General features: G+C 39.8%; 1 protein-coding gene across 3 annotated transcripts in view; it reads right to left on the bottom strand.

Moving 5' to 3' along the window:
- mpp7a (MAGUK p55 scaffold protein 7a) overlaps nucleotides 1-21,390 on the bottom strand; it is a 155,625-nt gene that overhangs the window by 21,122 nt on the left and 113,113 nt on the right. For all 3 annotated transcript variants that reach the window (XM_065242344.2, XM_065242345.2, XM_065242343.2), the window contains 2 exons: nucleotides 17,889-18,059; nucleotides 3,314-3,394 (listed from right to left, as the gene is read on the bottom strand). In XM_065242344.2, the coding sequence (XP_065098416.1) occupies nucleotides 3,314-3,394; nucleotides 17,889-18,059 (252 nt within the window). The remainder of the gene's footprint in view (nucleotides 1-3,313; nucleotides 3,395-17,888; nucleotides 18,060-21,390) is intronic.

Below are 21,390 nucleotides of genomic sequence, written 5' to 3'. Positions count from 1 at the left end.
CAAGTGTGCCAGTGCAGTCAGCACGTGTCCAGCTGAGGTCAAATGTCCCCAGAGGAGGTTTAATGAGTGTCAGGGAGGTCAAAGGTGGCTGTATAACACACCATAGACAAATTGTCTACAAGCTGCCAATAGCTCCAAAACAACCTATTAAAACTTTTATTAAACTTTAAGACCATTCCACCTCACTTTGTTCCAGGATTTTTACCATGTCCATTTCTTTTGTATCAACAAATTGTTGTCTTATTTATAGTCAGGGTTAGGAGATGAGGTATTAGGGTAAAGTATTACTCATACTAATCCATCATTTATTTGATTAAGCAGCATCTCCCTCCAATAATGGCAGCCCACCACAGATATAAAATAACATGTTATTATACCTCCAACTGCTAGTGCTCACAAACAAAGTACAAAAAAACACCCCCTTGTGCTGCTGAAAGAAAAAAGTATACATTATATTTCTTCTGGCTTTAGCTCTGTGGCATAGGAAATGTTTTTGGTGTGGCTAAAGAATTTGAATTTCATTCTAAGATCATGGAAAATAGTCGTAAAGCCTGGAGAGGACTCAAAATGTTCATGTGCTCTCAACTAATCATATTCTACATCTTGCTAGTGTTGCTGCCACGGCTGGTTTCAGTTTTAAAAAAGACCCGCTTGTTGTTAATGCTAAACAATAGCTCAAGATTGATCATTTTTTTCAAAAAAGAAATAAAACGACATTTAATATTTAATCAGTCCTTACTAACTGGAATGTTAAATGGTTAAAGTTGGCAGCACTTTAGGAAGACAAAAAAGCATTAAATATACAGTATTTCAAGAAGCCATCCTTTAAGTCTAAATCCTCTGTAAGGTTTGGAGGAACCTGGGCTATATTATACAGACTAATGCAAGGGTCACATTTGTGAACAATTAGCCGGCATTAAGGCTTTGGATAGGATTTTAATACCAGTGGCGTTTCAAAGTGTCACAGGCTGATTCAGACACATCTATTAAAGCCAAACCTAAATGTAACAAACATCCCGCCACTATATCAACAGTCATGGGTTTTCTGGCCACTGTCTCAGACTCCCTCAAACTCTTTTTCATCATTCTCGCTTACTCTTTTATTGCCTCTAAATATGCAATTACTCCACATCACCAGCCTGTTTAAATACATAAATCATACTCCAAGTCATTTGTCCTGAAATGTCTGGTCTGGTGCATTACCATGGATCATGTGTTTCTGGATCAAATGTGGGGGGAAAAGAGAGAGAAAGTAAGAGTTGCTGGAACAGTCATGGGCACTGCTGCTGCTTGCCTATCAGTGACAGGCCGTGATATGAAAATTATATTTGCTTTAAAGAAGTGGGACAATTCTTTTATCATGTGGCTGTCTATGAAGAACAGCCAATTAGGGTTGGCACGATTCTTCAGGAGTCTACTTTATTTAAATTAATAATAATAATAATAATTAGAAGGATTTCCAAGAAGGAAGATAATATGAGAAGGCCAATTTCCAGGTCAGAGGTCCTATTGGCTTTCAATAGCAGGAAAAAATACTATTGAAGTTAATGGGGTTTTTGATCAGTTTGGTTAGAAACATTTCTCAAAACATCTTCCTTTGTGTTCATCATAACAAATATATCGTCGCTGCCCGATGAAACTCACGTATGTCCAAAACGGTTACTTTTCAGAAATTGAAAAAACCCCCACAGTTTTTCAAGCAGTTGAATGTAGCGTTGTTATACTTGGTATGGCATCTTTACATGTAACAATATTCATGCAAGTGTAATGATATAATCCACTTTTGACCAAAATTGAGTTTAAATGGACATACGTGCATATTTTACAGTAACGGTGGTCGATACGCGTTCTTCCGATCATTAATTAGAATGGCCAAGTCGCTTTCATATTGACAGATAAATACGCTCAGTTTATTAAATAGCCTACGTCTTAGTTTATTAAATACGCTTAGTTTATTTAATATTAATTATACATTTATACACGTCTCTTGCAAACTATGAAGGGACAACGAATCAATACACTGACATGGTAATGCTAGACAGATACTTTGTTTGCACCGTCCTTCGATGAAACTTCACGAGACCGGCGAGATGCTTCCACAGGGCGGGAGATACGCGCCGTGATTGACAGCTTGACACCAAATGGATATACGTGAAAATCAGATGACATGATTTCACAACTTTTCATTGGCTATTTAGATATGTGAAGCATACTGTATTCGGAAATGAACCTGGACATTCAATCAGTTTTCATCGGACAGCGACGATATATGGGTGATTCTCGGTAAATTAGACTTTGATAAAAAGTCAATGCAAAGTAAGAGTATCAAAATAAGAAGCATAGAGTTACAAACATCTCTTCATGCGCTATTTTGCACATGATTTCAAATGACATCATACAAACAAATTATGTTGTTTTTCCACATGTAAGGTGAAAACTTTCATTACCGCAACGTGTCCATGAATGCATTTGGGTTCTTTGACATGGAAATATTTATAATTAAAAAATCTAAAAAAATAAAAGCTTCAGTGCATGTTATACTATAAACATTTACAGTAAAGAAAAATGTGGTATTTCGTTATCATTGGTAAATTTAGAGACAATAAAAATGAATATAAATGTGTCCAAGAAAAATTTTCTCATCATCCGCAACAATTTTCAATCATTGTTTATCCCTCAATGAACTAACATTTAAAACAAAAAAATGGTTGGAAGGGACATAATTGACTGTGACACTCAAGATGGCTACCAAATAAGCAGTTCTTATTTTTTCTCTCCAGATAAAAGTTGAAATTTTGTTTGTCATAGTACCTACACAACTTTTTAGTTCTCATTACTGAAACATGAGTTTGTAAATGCATAAATTAAATGTAATATCACATTGCGGTAATGATCATTTTTGATAATGATAATCAAAAAATTTAAATAATTATATAGGAAATATTTTTAAATCCCCTAAAAATAATGGTTATAGTAATTTCAGACCTTAATCTTATATGTGCAAAAACAAATGGCTTCAAGGGCTTTTTTAAAAATATGCTGTACACTTTCTTTTTCACCCATATATGTATACAGATTTTTACAACATAAGAGTGAGTAAATAATGACAGAAATGTTAATTGTGGGTGAATTTAAGTAAAACAAAAGTTAAAGAGATTAAACGTGAAAATTCTGTCATCATTTACTCACTTCAAGTTATACCAAACCAAATACTATGGAAGTAAATGGTGCTCAAAAACAGCTTGGTTACAAATATTACTCAAAATGTGTAATTTTTGGGTAAACTACCCCTTTGAATATGTGCATGACTTACGTGGGATGGTGACACTAAAATGTTGTGGGTCGGATATCAACAGCTTCCTTTTGAGCTCATTCAAACCGACACCAGTAGGACCTAAAAAGACAGACAGAAAGAGATACAGACACAGATTATACCAGCATCACTTATGCTGTCATCATGAGTCTCTGTAGGAACATTAGGTAAGATCTGGCACTAGAAAACGTCCTTAGAGAAAGGCCAAACCCACACAAACAAACATCATGAGACAGAAAGTAGTAATAATCGAAACGCGCACAAGTGGTGTTGTGACAAAAGCTTTCAAAGTCAAATGCCTGATAGGCTCTTCTGTCCTGCCAACATTTCTCATCATTGCTCTGGCTGCCCCGCATAGCCTTAAAAGGCTTTATTCCTAACCGACATCTGTTTTCTTCATCATCTTGTCCTCGAAGAAGCAACAAATGGAGAGAAATAGCAGGTGATATCGAAGAGATCAGGATTTAATAAGAAATGTCGAGTCCTCCATTGCATATCAGTATACAGCTCTGAAATCTTCCTATAGTCACAAAGTCTGACCTTGGCATCACACGAGCCACATGTGCAGCAAAAGCGAGGATCAGAGATTCGGTTCCCTTGGGCAATTCCACATGTCAAGGCCCCCGTTAAAGATAGGCCAAGATTCACACTGTATAATCCGGAGAGTCAAGCGTGGTTTTTCTATTAGCCTGTAATGATTGCTTTGAGACATGCACAAATCAAAATCTATATGTTAAGAGAACAGAAAACAGATGGTTTTCCAGCTCGCAGGAAGAATATTTCTCATTCGGTGCATCGTATGCTTTCCATCAAAAACGCACATCTCTTCATGAAGCACATGACGCAGCAGAACGTGTCCTTATTGCACTCGGAAAAGAGTGAGGGAAAAACGTTGATTTATTAGCGTGAGGAAACAGGTGTTTATTTCACATTTTGGGGTCATTGACAATGTGAGACTCCTGTTTGAAAGCCATGTTTAGTGCACATTAATGTGTTTATGTTGTAGACCGGAGTAAAATCCTACAAGAAGAATAAAACAAACAATAAAACATGTTTTCCATTAGGCATATTTTATAAACACACCTGCATGTTACTGAAAGACTCTCACACAGTTCTTTATTTTTTGTGGATGTTACTCTCCAAACCCCAGCAGGCCTTGTCTAGGGGAAGACGGATGGCCCGTAGTCTCTTGGCTATTCTATTCACTCGTCAAGCGTACTAAATGAGTTTAAAGCCCTCAATCACTTTTCTCTGCAGAGGCCTATGTTATCTCTGATGTATGGCTTGCTTCTTACATCCCAGAAGAACGGCATTGAAACATAGGCTCTGAGTACAAGTGCGCAGCAGCTTGCCAAATCCCTACAGTATAAAACGTCTTTAAATGTGATGTGGCCACACCGGTACAAGGTTAAATGACTTGTCTTTATGTATTTTTCCCTGGTTAAGGAAGCCATCATTTACTCACCCTCGTGCTGTTTTAGTCTGTTTGACCTTCTTCTTTGGAACATATGTGATGATAAAATAAGGTACAGAGATTCACTAAGATGCAGTGAATGGTGACCATGGTTGTCACTTTTATGGATTCATTTCTTAAAGGCGGGATGCATGATCTTTGAAAGCCAATGTTGATATTTGAAATAACCTAAACAAACACGCCCCTACCTAATAGAATCTGGACCTTCATTTGATAGACCCGCCCTACATATACGCAACCCAGGCAACAATGTTGGTTAGTAGACACGCCCCTTACTGCTGATTGGCTACAAGTGTGTTTTGGTATTCCGCCCGACTCCCTTTTCCAAAGTGTTTTTTTTTTTTAAATCATGCACCCCGCCTTTAACGCCATTACAGCATCTACACTGTAAAAAATACAATGTTGCACTTACATTTTCAAGTTTAATCAACTTGAATTTACAATTCATTTTAACATTCTTGACTACACTGTAAAAAGTGAAAGTTAGATCAATTAAAAATTTTACTTCAATTGGTAACAGATACAAATTTTCAACGTAAATTTTTAACTTAAAGGAATAGTCTACCCTTTCGCCATATTAAACTATGTAAGTACCTCAACTTAGACGAATTAATACATATCTATCTTTTTTCAATGCGTTCAACGTACAGCGCGTCGTGAATGTGTTAGCATTTAGCCTAGTCCCATTCATTCCTATGTTACCAAACAGGGAAGCCACCAAACACTTCCGTGTTTTCCCTATTTAAAGACTGTTACATGAGGAGTTATACTAGTAAGTATGGTGCCACAAAATAAAACTTTTTTTTGGTACCATAGGAATGAATGGGGCTAGGCTCAATGCTAACACATTCACAACACGCTGTACAGTGCACGCATTGAAAAAAGATAGGTATGTATTAATTCGTCTAGGTTGAGGTAATAACATAGTTTAATATGGCAAAAGGGTAGACTATTCCTTTAAAAGTGGTGTGTGAAAACTGTAGCGGCATCTAGTGGTGAGATTGCGAATTGCAACAACAGCTCACCCCTGAATTATAAAACGCGTATGGTAGCCGCCACAGGACAAACGTGTCATCATCTGAGACAATGCAGGGACAGAACGCACTCTGCAGTCAAACTACTGTAGCAAAATTCACGGTGACGTCCATGTTATGCTGCGTTCAGACCAGCTGTGGTAGAGGCGTCAAGCGTGAGTGATTTTCAAGTAAATGTAAAGACGCGTTGACGTGCGTCTGGAGGCGTGAATGAGGCGTTTAGCGTGGCACCGTAGATGCGATCCCGCCTCATTAGCGCTTGTAGTTTGCGCGAATGGCACGAAATGAGTGTTGCCGCGGCAAACGCGCGAGTTGAAAAATTTGAACTTTGGCGGAAAACGTGCCACGTTAACCAATCAGGTGATTTCTCTAGTAGTGATGTGATTACAGGAAGCGAGCGGAGTCTCAAAAAGCCCCTCCCCATGACATGAATTTCCGTGTAAATGTCTCGATTGTTAGGGTGGGGGAAAACAGGCAAATGGATCCCAGTGCGGATAACAAAAATGTTTATTTAACAGAAAGTGAATGTAAACAGACAATGGCACGTCTGGGCGCAAAGGCCACTCCGAGGCAGACGGCTAGGGCGAGGAGCACACACAGACACTGGGGAGACAAGCCACACACGTTCGGGCTCCGGCCAGACAAACGAACGGTGGGAGAGAGTATAGTACAACAGTTAATTAATTCCACAACACCACAAAATGTTCCACTTATTACTGACGGGGTAAATGATCCTCTGAGGGGAAACAGGGTGAGATGAACCAATGCCGCGGTGAATACACCATCCAAGCTGGACCGCGGCTGCAGGCCCTGAATGGGTACGCTGGACAGCGCCCAACCAACTGGCAGTCGGAGCTGAGGAGGAGAGCAGAGCAGTGGACAACTTGGAAGATAGCACTGCAGTCCTTAAACAGGAAGATGGAGAAAGCAGTCTCTATAACAGTCAGCGATCACAGAAACAGTATCTAGAGAATGATTCCTGGGCAGCAGTGAGTACAGAATAAGGGAAACAATAAATGAACAAACTAGACGTATCAAAAGCACACAACAAGACTAAACTAGAAACTAGCAAAGCTAGTAACGGGCGAGTACATACACAGTACTGACATTGACAAACTGATATTGACAAACGAACTTGCAAAGACACACTAGACACACAGGGATTAAATACACAGATCAGACGAGAGGATAACAAGCAACAGGTGAGGAAGACGAGAGGAGGCAATCACACTGAACAGGAACACCTGTGAGGGAAGCACACGTGAACCTGTAAAACACATACAAACACAAGACAACCACAGTACCAACAAGACAAAACCATAAATATATTTATATATATATAAACATATATAAATATATAAATATATATAAATATATATATGCATGAACAGAACACTAGACTAAACAAGACATAAAAACAAAGACTGGAAAATGCAAGGGAGCGGGGAAAAAATAACACACAATGACAAGAGAATACAAGGGAGCGGGGAAAAGTCACAAGACATGGGAAAAACGTGGTCTGATATGACAATATCAAAACCACGTTCTCCCACACAAAACATTGTACTGTCAGGACCCTGCCATACACAACTAGATATAATTACCAAACCAGATTATGGCAGAGTCCTCACAGGACCCTCCCCTCAAGGGACGCCACCTGGCGGCCCTCAAGGAGAGACACAGGACAAGACAGACTGGACACTGGACAGCACCCACGAAAACATGACAAACACTAACAAGGGAAGACAAGACAGAACAACTAGAGGATTCGGGTGGGACAACAAGAACAACAAACAAGGGAGGGGGGGGCGGGGGAACAACAACGTTCACAGGAGGAGGGATGGGACTGGGAACTGGGCGAGCCTTCTGACCCCGGGGAGTAGCTGAGGGTTGGGTACGTGGAGGCCGGGCAGGCCTAACAGGGTTCCGTGGGGAGGAAACAGCTTGGGGCAAGGCAGGAACAACTAGGTCAGGGTTTACAGGCTGAGGGGAAACAGGAACAGTGACAGGGGGCGCTGCGGCCGGCAGCGGAGACGAGGCAGGGACAATGACAGGGGGCGCCGCGTCTGGCGGCGGAGACGACATGGAGACAGTGACAATGACAGGGGGCGCTGCGTCCGGCAGCGAAGACGACATGGAGACTGTGACAGGGGGCGCAGCGGACGGCTGCGGAGGCGAGACAGGAATAGTCACAGGAGCCGCTGCAGACGGCAGCGGAGACGAGGCAGAGACAATGACGGGGGGTGCAGCGGGCGGCTGCAGAGACGACACAGGATCAATGACAGGGAGCGCAGCGGACGGCTGCGGAGACGACACAGGGTCACTGACAGGGAGCGCAGCCGGCGGCTGCGGAGACAACACAGGCTGGATAGACCCTGGCTGAGGCTGCACCGGCGAAGGCAGAGGCTGCTGCTTATCAGCGGACTGAGGGGTGGCAGCTGGCTGAAGAGCGGAGGAGCCCTTCTTCCTCTTCTTCTTCTTTGGGCGCGGTGCAGTGAGAGCGATGGCAGGAGGTAGTGTGGTGGGAATGATAGGCTCGGTAGAAGACCCTTCCGATGCAGATTCCCAGGACACTCTTCGCTCTCTTTTACCCCGAAGGCTGACTGGCGGGGCGGAGCTTACTGGACTCGATGTGGAGGGCGCAGAGAACTCCTGGGTCATCACCCCGACAACACAGCCCTCCGGGATGGAAGGCAAAGGGACAGGATGAGGTGTGTCAGTAGAATCCCCTGGCTCTTCACGGTTCATCAAGTACTCCACTGTATCCGGGAAGCCCAGGGGTTTCAGGGTCCTTTGCTCTGCCGTAGTGAGGGGCTTGTCGAGACAGCTGTTGAAAATTACCTTTAACTCTGCCTCGTTGAAGCCGGAGTACTTGGCAGATCTCAAAAAGTCCATAGCGAAATCCTTCACATTGGCCCCCTTCTGCCGGAGGCCGAACAGGACATGCGCTTGGCAGCTTCTGTAGTCAGACCAGGATAGGTCCATTTCCGCGGGATCCAGTTATGGCAAGTTCGTACTGTTAGGGTGGGGGAAAACAGGCAAATGGATCCCAGTGCGGATAACAAAAATGTTTATTTAACAGAAAGTGAATGTAAACAGACAATGGCACGTCTGGGCGCAAAGGCCACTCCGAGGCAGACGGCTAGGGCGAGGAGCACACACAGACACTGGGGAGACAAGCCACACACGTTCGGGCTCCGGCCAGACAAACAAACGGTGGGAGAGAGTATAGTACAACAGTTAATTAATTCCACAACACCACAAAATGTTCCACTGCTTACTGACGGGGTAAATGATCCTCTGAGGGGAAACAGGGTGAGATGAACCAATGCCGCGGTGAATACACCAGCCAAGCTGGACCGCGGCTGCAGGCCCTGAATGGGTACGCTGGACAGCGCCCAACCAACTGGCAGTCGGAGCTGAGGAGGAGAGCAGAGCAGTGGACAACTTGGAAGATAGCACTGCAGTCCTTAAACAGGAAGATGGAGAAAGCAGTCTCTATAACAGTCAGCGATCACAGAAACAGTATCTAGAGAATGATTCCTGGGCAGCAGTGAGTACAGAATAAGGGAAACAATAAATGAACAAACTAGACGTATCAAAAGCACACAACAAGACTAAACTAGAAACTAGCAAAGCTAGTAACGGGCGAGTACATACACAGTACTGACATTGACAAACTGATATTGACAAACGAACTTGCAAAGACACACTAGACACACAGGGATTAAATACACAGATCAGACGAGAGGATAACAAGCAACAGGTGAGGAAGACGAGAGGAGGCAATCACACTGAACAGGAACACCTGTGAGGGAAGCACACGTGAACCTGTAAAACACATACAAACACAAGACAACCACAGTACCAACAAGACAAAACCATAAATATATTTATATATATATAAACATATATAAATATATAAATATATATAAATATATATATGCATGAACAGAACACTAGACTAAACAAGACATAAAAACAAAGACTGGAAAATGCAAGGGAGCGGGGAAAAAATAACACACAATGACAAGAGAATACAAGGGAGCGGGGAAAAGTCACAAGACATGGGAAAAACGTGGTCTGATATGACAATATCAAAACCACGTTCTCCCACACAAAACATTGTACTGTCAGGACCCTGCCATACACAACTAGATATAATTACCAAACCAGATTATGGCAGAGTCCTCACATCGATGACTAGAATTTCCTGTGCGAATGAAGCAAGTAAATGTGGACCCATGGTAAGGGGACCTGCGGTGTATGTAGATAAAAACGTCTAATTCTAAGGTAATAAAAACAATTCAGTTTATTACTTAAAGTCTTTATACACCACTGAAAGTATTTTTTTATTTAAATAAGTTGAAAAAATACATTATTTTAGGTGTTACCAATTGAAGTAATTTTTTAAGTTAATCTAACTTTTTACTTTTTAGTGACTTGCTACACTGTAAAAATGAAAAGTTCAATCAATCTTTTTAAAAATTACTGCAATTGGTAACACTTAAAATATTAGATTTTTTTCTAAATTAAAATTTACTTCAATATTCACTTAGGTGAATATTTTATTTTTGTTACCAATGTGTACCAGTGTTAACCTTTTACAGAGTATAAATCATAAAAAAGAAAGTTAAATAAGCTGAAGTTATTTCAACTGTATTTTTATAACTTACAGCAACTCACTAGTCAAGAAAGTTAACATTTCTTGTTTCTAAGTGTACAAACAAGTTCATTAAACTTAAAATGTAAGTGCAACAAGGAATTTTACAGTGTATGGCTAGTCATTGTGAAAACCATTTAATCTAGTTGGAAAAGGACAATTTGGCATCTTCAATGCAATTAACCTGCATGCCTTTGGACTGTGGGAGGAAACCCACTATTGCTTTGTTGCATTCACTGACAAACAATTGAATGACCCTAAACAATAGCTTATAATAGCCCCAATAAATAACACATTTGTGTAACTGTTTTTCAATGCATGGATACGAGCGTGCATGTGTGCCTTTATGGGAGCAGGTTGCAATGGTAGTAAAAGTGTCAGTAGTCATTAGGGCCCTCATTAGGGAAGAAGTCTAATTCTAAAGGCTTAATAACTTCCAGGCTAAGCATGAGGCAGATCACATGCAATTAACCTTCAGGAGCTGCTGGTTTGCCTAAACGTGTGGGGCCGCAAACCAGCCGTGGTCCAGCCTGCTATTGACACTTTTAAGGCTAATTCACAATGATCCTACAAACACCAACACATCGTCAGTATGAAACCTGTGTTGGTAGTTGTTGGATCAAAGTAAATGAGACTTTAGAATGTTGAGGTTTGTTGAAGTTGGTTGAATCAGTGTGAATTGGCCTTAAGACACAACACAACCAGTCTTATATCCTCCTATCGTTATAAATACTGTCCAAGTCTGTCAGATAAATAAAAAAAGTTTACAGGTGTGATACGTTTACAATAAAAAATTTACTTGGCAAGATTTTAAGCCCTCACATAGACTGGGCATGCTACTTGGTTTCAACTGCTTAAATGTGTTAGAATTATACACAAAACAACACTAAGCCCGAATTGTTTAATCATAATAGCCCAGACAGAGGTTCTTGAAAAGCCCAACAAAACTACAATATAAAGGAACTATTGAATCTGATGGGACGGCTCATTTAGATCATTGAATTTTGATGGTTCTTCCCCATTATTCTAACCTTCCACTATTCAGATAAATCAACCAGAATCTCTTCGATCTAATCTCAAATGCACAAAAAACAGATCATTTGCTATGTTAAATAATCAAGTTTCAGTTCAAACACTACGGGCGAGCTCGCAAACCTCTGCATATGTAAAATTTGTTGACTTTGGCCGGTCGATTAATATGTATCCAAACAGATAAGATCTTGATTTGTCTGGAAAGCCATTTGAAACTGCAAACCGGTCATTGATGTTCGAGAAAGCAGAGGGGAATATAACGATTTTGGTTGGTGACCCTGTTGTTTGCAGTCAAGGATAAACACCTACTGGGACTGAAAACTTTAAAAAGTGTGCTTTAAGATAAATCCCTTTCATCCAAAAGTATCTGCATTACACTATATTGCAAAACAACAGAATAAAAGCACAGTAAGAGTATAGACCATCTTTCAAGCCTTTACAATAAAAAAGCAGCTGGTTAATATGATGAAACATGTCTGAAAAACATTGCAGGCCAGAAAAGCATGAGTGCAATCTCAAGGGATAAAATAAGATTTTAAAGAGAAAACAGAGCAACACAAACAGCGAACTCTTTCAGCATCCTTGTTTTTGTCAGGTTTGATAGCATCCATGATGCTGTCCTCCTACTTAGGAGGAAAACAAAAAAATATTTGTGTTCGTTTAACCGCACAAGGTCATGCAAAATTACCAGCAGAGCATCCTGAAAGCAAAAAAGCCTGATTAATTAAACAGACTACCTCATACACCGCTTACATACACACACATGTGTATGCAAACACACACTCCATTAATTACATGCATCAACAAACCGGTGATAAAATCCATATGCTATGTTGCATTCACTAAACATGAGGCCTGGTCTGTTGCAATGAAACTTGACCCTGTGCTACTTTTCACAGATTTGTAACAGAAATATTTTTTATACACCTGGTCAACATTACTTGTCAATATAGAAATGTTCTTTATGAGATATGTTTCACAACAAACCCCTTATAGTGGAAAGAAGTATTGGAGGTGGTAAGTCCAACCTACATGTACTGTATTGTATAGGAGCTCATTTAACACCTTCTGGATGAAGGAACATGAACCTAAAACCCTCAAGCTGTCCAAATCATTTTTTATTTACACCTTTATGAAACACTTAACTTATTGTTCTGGCCTCTACATCTGTTGTCACAAAACAAAACCACCAAATCTAAGAATCAATATTTGACTCAAGAAAGTTATTTTCACTTCGTAATGTTGCGGTTTCATTTGAGTCTCACCCTCACTATTCCCTTGTAAGCAAGTGTTAACAATTCTCTGTGGTATAATACTGAAGAGAAATACAATGTTCCAGTAGAACACCAGGCCTGGGAATGAAGTGTCACAAAACAAAGATGAATTAATCCTCAGGTCCTGTCAGCTCCAGGGGTCTTCAGAGGGCCAGGCTGAATCAGAGTCCCACAGCAGAACTGAATTTATGGATTGCAGTCGAGTGCCGCGGTGGGTATTACGCTGTTTGTGTGGAGCCTTAAAATAGTGTGTTGATTTGTGCAGTGTTCCCAAAAGTAGAAAATTCATAATAAAAATACCAACCGCAGATGGTGAGCTGAGCAAAGCAAACATGGCTGCATACAAGATGTCATAGAAATCTTATTTGTCTTCATAGAAACCTTATTTACATATTTGGTTCTATAAAAATATTGGTAACACTTTACAATAAAGTTGTTTTAGTAAATGCATTAACTAACATGAACAATATAGTTTTTCAACATTTATTCATTCTTGTTAATATTAGTTAATGTCAATACAGTTATTCATGTCATTCATTAATGTTAAACGTTACAATGTTTGATTTTTAAAAAAAGTGTTAATAAATGCCAAAATTTAACATGAACTAAGATTAGTAAATGCTGTAGAAGTATTGTTAATTGACAGTTCATGTTAGTTAATGCAATAACTAATTGTTAAAAGGGGTCATATTATGAGATTTTTTAAAGATGTTAAATAAATCGTCGGGGTCCCCTGAGTGCGTATGTGAAGTTTTAGCTCAAAATACCCCACAGATAATTTATTATAAGATGTTCAAATTTCCACTTTGTAGGCCTGAGCAAAAATGTGCAGTTTGTGGGTGTGTCCTTTAAAATGCAAATGAGCTGATGGAATGCAAACAATGATTGCAATAATTGAAATGAAACATAATTGTGCTGTCAATTATTTTTACTCACACTCCCTGCACTAAATGGCATTGCTGTGGTTGGATAGTGCAGATTAACACTCTGGGGTCGGCTGCGGCGCGGGCGCCGCAAACTCTTTATTTTTCGATCACTCCCCAAAGAGACTTAGATAACTCTGCTGATTTTTGACATACAGATATGATTTATACATCATTTAAAACATTAAATTGTCTAGTTTTTTTCTGTCCACTCCCAATAAAAACAGCATGTTGTGCTTTTCGCAAAATTAAGAAAATAAACATGATGCGCGTTTTGTTCTCTCTCCCTCAGTGAAGTCCTTTCAGAAACACGTCAGAAAAATTAACTCTAACTTAACGAATATTTGTCATATAAACAAAAGATAAATGTCTACATAATGCTTGGAATGTCTGCTTTTGGAAGATGTAAGTGAAATCGAAAACAAATATTGTAATTCGTTGTTAACTGTATTAGAAGAGAGAGATGTACCGTCTTTCTTCTGTTGCTTCATTATCTATAATGAGCCACGCCCCGCTCCATTGAAGAAAAGAGCAGAGATCATCCATATTCATTAGTCAACCCCACAGTCAATGGACATTCCATTCCGTCTCTGCAGCCATTCACTGCTGTGAATGAGTTTTAATCCAAGTGCTGGAAACATGACATCTACTTGTTTACTCGTGACTGTAACTAAAGTTATCTCCAGACGCGAGTGTGACTCGATCGACGTCCAAACGCACACACAAACACACAATGCCTCATATTTGAAGCGCTTTGTGGTATCATTATAAAAGATGCGATTACACACATCACATACTTGTTTACTCGCGCCTAAATCTCCAGACAGACGCGAGTGTGTGTGCTTCGTCAGTGTGACGGGATCGATGTCCGACATATAAATCCTTATTTACTTGCGGATGTGTGTCAGTATCTCCAGACGCGAGTGTTTTCTTTGTCTTCCGTCAAACAGCTGAGGCGATGGGAACGCACATACACAAACACGCGAGTCAGGAAACTCAACGCGCTTTTTGGTATTCTTATAAAATACGCGATTGCAAACAGTACAATCCTTATTTAGTTGCGTCTAAGCGCATATCTCCGCACAGCAAGTTTATTAAACACAGGATCACTCGCATGTGCACACATTCACTGCTTTCATGATCAACACGTGAGGTAATGGCGGCGGCTGTAAACAAACATTGATAAGTTTATCACGCGTGTCACTGGTTGTGTTTCTACTATAATGATTACAAAAACACAAATAGGAGTCCAGACAACGATAGGCAGTTGTTCTTTTGAGCTTTTTACTGCACAAAAGTAAACCTCTCGCTGGCCAGAGGCGGCCTTAGCTATGTTTCAACCGTTTCAATTGAAACGGGCCCCGCCCTAAAGGAGGGCCCCAGCCCGGCGCAAGAATGTTTGAACGTGGGGCTATGATTCCTGCACGGGGGAGCTCACATTGTCAGTGCCTGTGGATGTTAAGCAATCACATATCTTTCATTTTAAATCAATTAATTTCTACTCTTTATTTTCTCTCGGACGTTCATACGCGCTTTAGCCTGTAGAAATCGGATTATTAATATGAAATGAATGTATTTTATAAAAAAAATATAGAACTGCATTAATATTTATTATATGTCATTTAAATTATTTTTAAAAGTAATTTCTTTCATTTTTATAAATCAATGTAGAATCGTTTACAGCAGCATCACAGTGCTTCATAAAAACTCTAAGAAAACGTGCACATGTGGATAATTCTAGAGGTTTAATTATTCTTTAGCAACGGGATCACTAGACGAGAGCTTAATAGCCTTATTTTTGTGAAAACCGACATTTCTTAAATGTGTTACCTGTCGTAGTTAGCCCGTGCGCATTCATTCCGACAAATTTTCCGTCACAAATGGAGAGAATATCAATTTGAAGTACTCATCGCTATATGCCCTATTTATTCCCTTCAAATATCAGAGCTGTGCAGAGAGTTGCGCAATTGTGTCTCATTGCGTGACTGTGACCGCTAAAATACACTTGGAGAATAGAGCAATGAAAGCAACGTCATTTTCATTTTATCTGGAGTGAAAGTTTAAGCGGCTCCCTTCCCGAAGTGTTGTTCAAGGGCGCAAAAACGCATCAAGCTTGTCTGTGCAAGTGCGATTCCAGGTTTTTAATAATACATTATTTTAGGAACTGATTTCAATGGGTTTTTTTTAAATAATATTATTGGATTTTATACTAACCTTAATGCAGTATTTAATTGTATTTAAAATATGTGTATAACATCTGTGTGCATTTACTGACTGCCTTTAATATATTTTGTGCATGACGGCATTTTCCTCTAACGCAACATCCACACAATGTTCCATTAAATGAACATAATGACCAAGAACTTTAGATAAATGAGGGGTGATTTTTTTTACAGTGGCTTGGAAATCGTCTATTTTTGTTTTGCTCACGCATAACAATGTAAACTGTTTTTATAATAGCCTATTGAACATAGATGCCGTCAGCTCTCGTTCAGATTTTTATTGAGCACGAGGTGACAAAATCGCTGGACAAAGATAAACTTATCAGGGAATTCTCAGCACCCAAACACAGAAAGGTGGATTTCTAATAAGGTTTAGGTGAAATCTACGCTCGCCGCCAGGTGAGCTGTCTACGGTGCTGAAAAAACGCGGAGCCCATCCTTATTTATAAGTTCGGTTCAGTGTCAGTCAGACACTTGTCTTGTTTACTTTTGTTAAATAATTCAAGTTGAGGGGATGTTTGAGATGTTTTTTTTAAAGTCAGCCCAGACAGCTGAAAATATACTGCGCAAATCAATTAAGCAGAGAATTTAGCGTCCATGAAAGGGCGAGGCAACTATAATTGTATAGTTGTAATTAAATAAGGTTGGATCATTTCTTTTGAGCTGCCTGTTCGTGAAGCTAAAAGTGCACGTAATAAAATAATATACCGATGCAAACCAACAGGAATCCTTGCTTTTTGCTCTATTATGCTTATGTTTTATGTGGGTAGGGCCTCCTATTAGTTATTGAAACGGGCCACCAGATGCTTAAGGCCGGCTCTGTCGCTGGCCAACCAAACACAAACCCTGTGTTCACTTTATGATGGCCAAACAGTACCTTTACCATGATTAGGCTACTATGGTTTTTAAAAGGTAACTTATATTGTGATATTAATAGAAAATATTTCAATATATATATATATATATATATATATATATATATATATATATATGTGTGTGTGTGTGTGTGTGTGTGTGTATATATATATATATATATATATATATATATATATATATATATAGTTTGTGTGTGTGTGTGTGTGTGTGTGTGTGTGTTTACATTGTATTGAAAAGTAAACCTTATCATGGTTTTACTGAAGGTTACATTACTGTTGAACATCCCCACAAGGCTCATTAGTGGCTCATTATGTGGCTCATTATTCAACTCTTTTGTCTCTCAGCTGTCAATCACTGATTATTCAGGAGCTTTCCCGCCTCCACGCATACAGCCTTTTCCAAGCGAAAGTGTCTTAGAAATTGTAAATCAATGCATTGCTTTATGTGATTGAGTAGGCCATATGATTTTCACATCATTTTGAAGAATAAACTCTAGACTACTAGATCCTGTTTGGAAAGTCTTGGGAAAACATGTTTAGAATGAGTTTTGTGGAGTTATATCAGTGACTTAAAAATTTTGCTTTTTCAAAAACCACGCATAAACATTTTTCTCTCAAAAATACAAACATGTACATACATGTTGATTATATGATATTGTAGCCCAGTTTGTGATGAACACAGTGTTATGAGACTTTTGCCATTAATATGTTTTCAAGCAACTGAAAAAAGCACAAATGTCAGTGCATGTCAAAACTTCCCCAGGGCCCTAAAAACCCCTTAGACCCCAGAGGGTTAAGGGGCGGTATTATTGAAATTGGCCTTGCTACCTACGTCACAAAACTATGCTTGCAGAGAATGGTTTACCAAAACAAAATTACTGGGTTGTACTTTATCACATTTTCTGGGTTGATAGAAGCACTGGGGACCCAATTACAGCACTTAAACATAAAAAAGCACAAAATCAGATTTTCACGCTATGACCCCTTTAACAAATACAACCTTATTGTAAAGTGTTAACAAAATATTAACAAAGATGGTAACCAAACTGCAGCATCTTTCACATACATATACACTTACCGACTAAAGCGACAAGTCTGTGCCTCTCTCCTTGTTTTCTGCGGTAAGACGTCACCTCTTCATACGTGGGCACATCAGCTGTGTCATACTGCTCACTTTTTTTGCTTTCGTACATGGATTTATTTGTCTTCTTATCTCTTCTGCTGAGACGAAAACTCCTTCGCAGACCCGCTGGAGACAAATAAGACAACAAAAGACATGTCTTAAACTCTTGTGCATTTGAAACTAGGCGTAAGATTTGAACAAAGTTAACCTGATGGAGAAAACTTCAAAGTAATACCAGCCTGATCTCATGAGAAATCGTACATATTTTATGAGTTGGCTAATTTGTATTAAATCGTACAAAGTTAATCGTGCAAAATCGTACGATTGTCATGAAAAAACCACAATGAAACTGAACCTCTAACCCCGAAGTCACTGGGGTCACGGCAAATCGTACAAAAAATTACAAATATGGTTGTATGAATTAATACGAATTAGCAAACTTGTAAAATATGTACGAATTCTCGTGCGATAGCATTGTGTAAACACAATAAATCTAACCCGACTTTAATAATCTTGTCTGTTGCTTTTGTAAGGCAGTTATTAAAGCTTTGTGCCTTTACCTCGCACCTGTCTGGTTTTAGGTCTTGTGTGTAGTGAGGTCAGTGCTTAATAGGAGTTTCTCAAGATAATAAATAAGCAGGCACAACATTTTTACCCACAGAACTTGGCAGAAAGCTCTGTTGATTTTCACAGAACGAGATACCCATCAATTACAAAGTTCTTACATCTTATTTGGCCATATTTATATCCCTTTAGCAGGATAACCCTTATTCCCAACTCAGAAAATGCAGAAAAAAAGTCCACAGATGGACCTCCTCATGGTTGTCTGGACCTGCTCATATGACATTTTCCTGTGAAGTCATTGTATAAAGAAACCAGTGGTTGTTCGTATCAATTCAGGTAAGAAACAACAAGGCATGGGGACATGGCACGAGTTAGGCTTTTTCGGGACACTGTACAGGGTCAGAGCCACAGGTGGCTTTTCATGCCCTATAGGTTGTAAGGAACGTCACCACAAAATTTCCTGTCTGATTGCTCTGGACAGCACCAGTCCGTCTTTAATGACCCCAGACTGTATCAAAAGTAAAAACGCACCCCTCATTTAAACAGTACGGTTTTATATTCATGACAGATGCCATTTAGACTAGCAAAGCCCCAAACCGAGGACACCTAATACCCCATCTCTGCACAAGGCATTTTCCTCTCCTGCTTCTAAACTGCTTCTTTCGAAGCTGTGATTAATGAACACGAGGATATGATGCAAGATGCCCAAGTAAGATTACGGCAGTAAGAAAATTATAGACCGAGAACAAAAAAAACAATACATAAAAACCCTGATCCAGTCCCCCTCTTTAATACTTTCCACAGCACATAGAGACCACTGAATACAGATGTGCGGCCGTGAAGAGATCCTGCATTCCTTACAGTTTGTTCTTTTCCACACAGTCACTTAATAAGGGCTGGTAGGGACCTACGTTGGGTTAAAAATGAAACACACCGTAAGTCAAATGCCTGCTGTACCACAACACAACTTCTTGGTGGTTCCACTGTGAGTATTTGGTTTTATTTAGGACAGGGCATACTTCCACTTGGAGTCACCTGTGGTCTCTGGTGCCCGTGCTACTTGAAGGATCGCCATCATCCCTGAACAGACTGTGTTATTGTAAAATGGTATGCATTCCTATGTGGTTATTTGACATTATCAAGGGGACGTTTAATGGGGGAAAGGGTTATGCACCAGCTGCCAAGGTGAAAGACATCATTCCCCTTCGAGAGGATGTGACAGTGACCTTTTGAGCTTAGACACAAAGTGGCTTGTTCGACTTAATTTTCATATCTTCCAGTTTTAAAAGGCCATTGACTCTGGCATTGGGAACCTCAGTTTTTCTAGCATGGAGCAGGTGCACAAGCTTTCGGAACCCTGGCCAGTCAACACAAATTGCTGTTCTCCGGCTGCAGAGGCTTCGTAATCGGGAGCCTTCAAAATCACTTAAAGCTAGAGAGACAGCTTCATCCAAATAGCCGAAATATTGCCTTCCAGCTCAATGAGGATAAATAAATCAAGGCTCAGATAGCGAGCGAAGCCACCCCCCTTCCAAAACCCCACTCTCCGTAACTGATTGAGCTAGAATTAGAAGAAAAGCATGGAAATTAATCCATTCCAGTCGGAGCAGAAATGTTTCTGCATGTTGGATCTGGTTATTGTCAGAGAACGTTAATTCTCTATTTTTCCAAAAAATGTGACTTTGCATGACAAATCTAAATGTGGGGTAATGGCTCAATCATAGCTTGTGTATATTAGAAATGCGCAGCGTGCTTGTTTAAAGGACAAAGGTAGAAGATCCAGCTGCCAAGAACAGCCATAAAACACCTTTAATTTTCCTTTGTTTAATGCTCTGAATGGGACAAATACATGGTCTAAGATGGACACGTGCCCGTCCCACCCCCTAATGTGGCGTGAATAGCTAACTGGTGCTCAGAGCTACGCAACCCACCATCACCAATTCGCAGTTCACAAATCAAACCTGTTCTTCCACAGAGACAGGAAAGAAAAACAATAAAAAGGCCCAAATTCAGTGTAAACACAGAAAGACACGCGCTGCTGCAGCACACACAATCGCCTGAGACCTGCTGTGGCTCCCGAATGCCCATTTTCCACAGCAATAATATCTTACAGTTGTGGAAGATATTTAGTGTATGTGTGAGGAAAAGATTCAAAACATGAAAGACTTTGATGGGTAATAACCTCGAACCACATTAATTTCCTGAGTAACTCTGCACCGTATGTACACGGAAGGACTCATGCATGTACAATTAAAAAAACTGATAACTTAATAATTTATTACTGTAGCTCAATTGGTAGAGCATTGCGTTGGCAGTGCAAAGGTCATGAGTTTGATACCAAGAGAACACAGATACGGATTAAATAAAATGTATAGACTTTGGAGTAAAGTGCCAAATGCATAAATGTAAATGTAGGTAACTATACAAACCAGTATATAACAAAAAAAAAAACAGTCTATAAGGCAACAAAAGAGGGGGAATCATAATACTCTGTAGAGTTTGGCAATTAAAGACCAGCTGTCCTTTTACCGAAATTACTCAAGCTACCCAAATATCACCTTGGGAATTAATAAAGCATTATCTTATCTCAATAAAAATGTTGCACAAATCAACTTTTACCTTCTAAGGTACACCCTCAGAAATAAAGGTACAAGAAGGTACAAAAGTTGGCACTGGGGCGCTAATTACACTTTTGTACCTAAAAGGTGCTTGTCGGTATTTCTAAGATATACACTGGTAGCTTATGGCACTTTTCCATTGCATAGTACCCCATGGTTTGGGTCGGGTCAGCTTACTTTTAGGGGCGTTTGGTGCAGTACATAGTAGCCAATACTTTTTTTTTGTACCACATTGATCGGGGTTCAAAGCGAGGCAAGCTGATACAAAAAAATGA

Source organism: Paramisgurnus dabryanus, chromosome 1, assembly GCF_030506205.2.
Source record: "Paramisgurnus dabryanus chromosome 1, PD_genome_1.1, whole genome shotgun sequence".
Taxonomy (NCBI): domain Eukaryota; kingdom Metazoa; phylum Chordata; class Actinopteri; order Cypriniformes; family Cobitidae; genus Paramisgurnus; species Paramisgurnus dabryanus.
The sequence above is the reverse complement of the archived record's forward strand: the minus strand, read 5'-3'. Positions and strand labels throughout refer to the sequence as shown.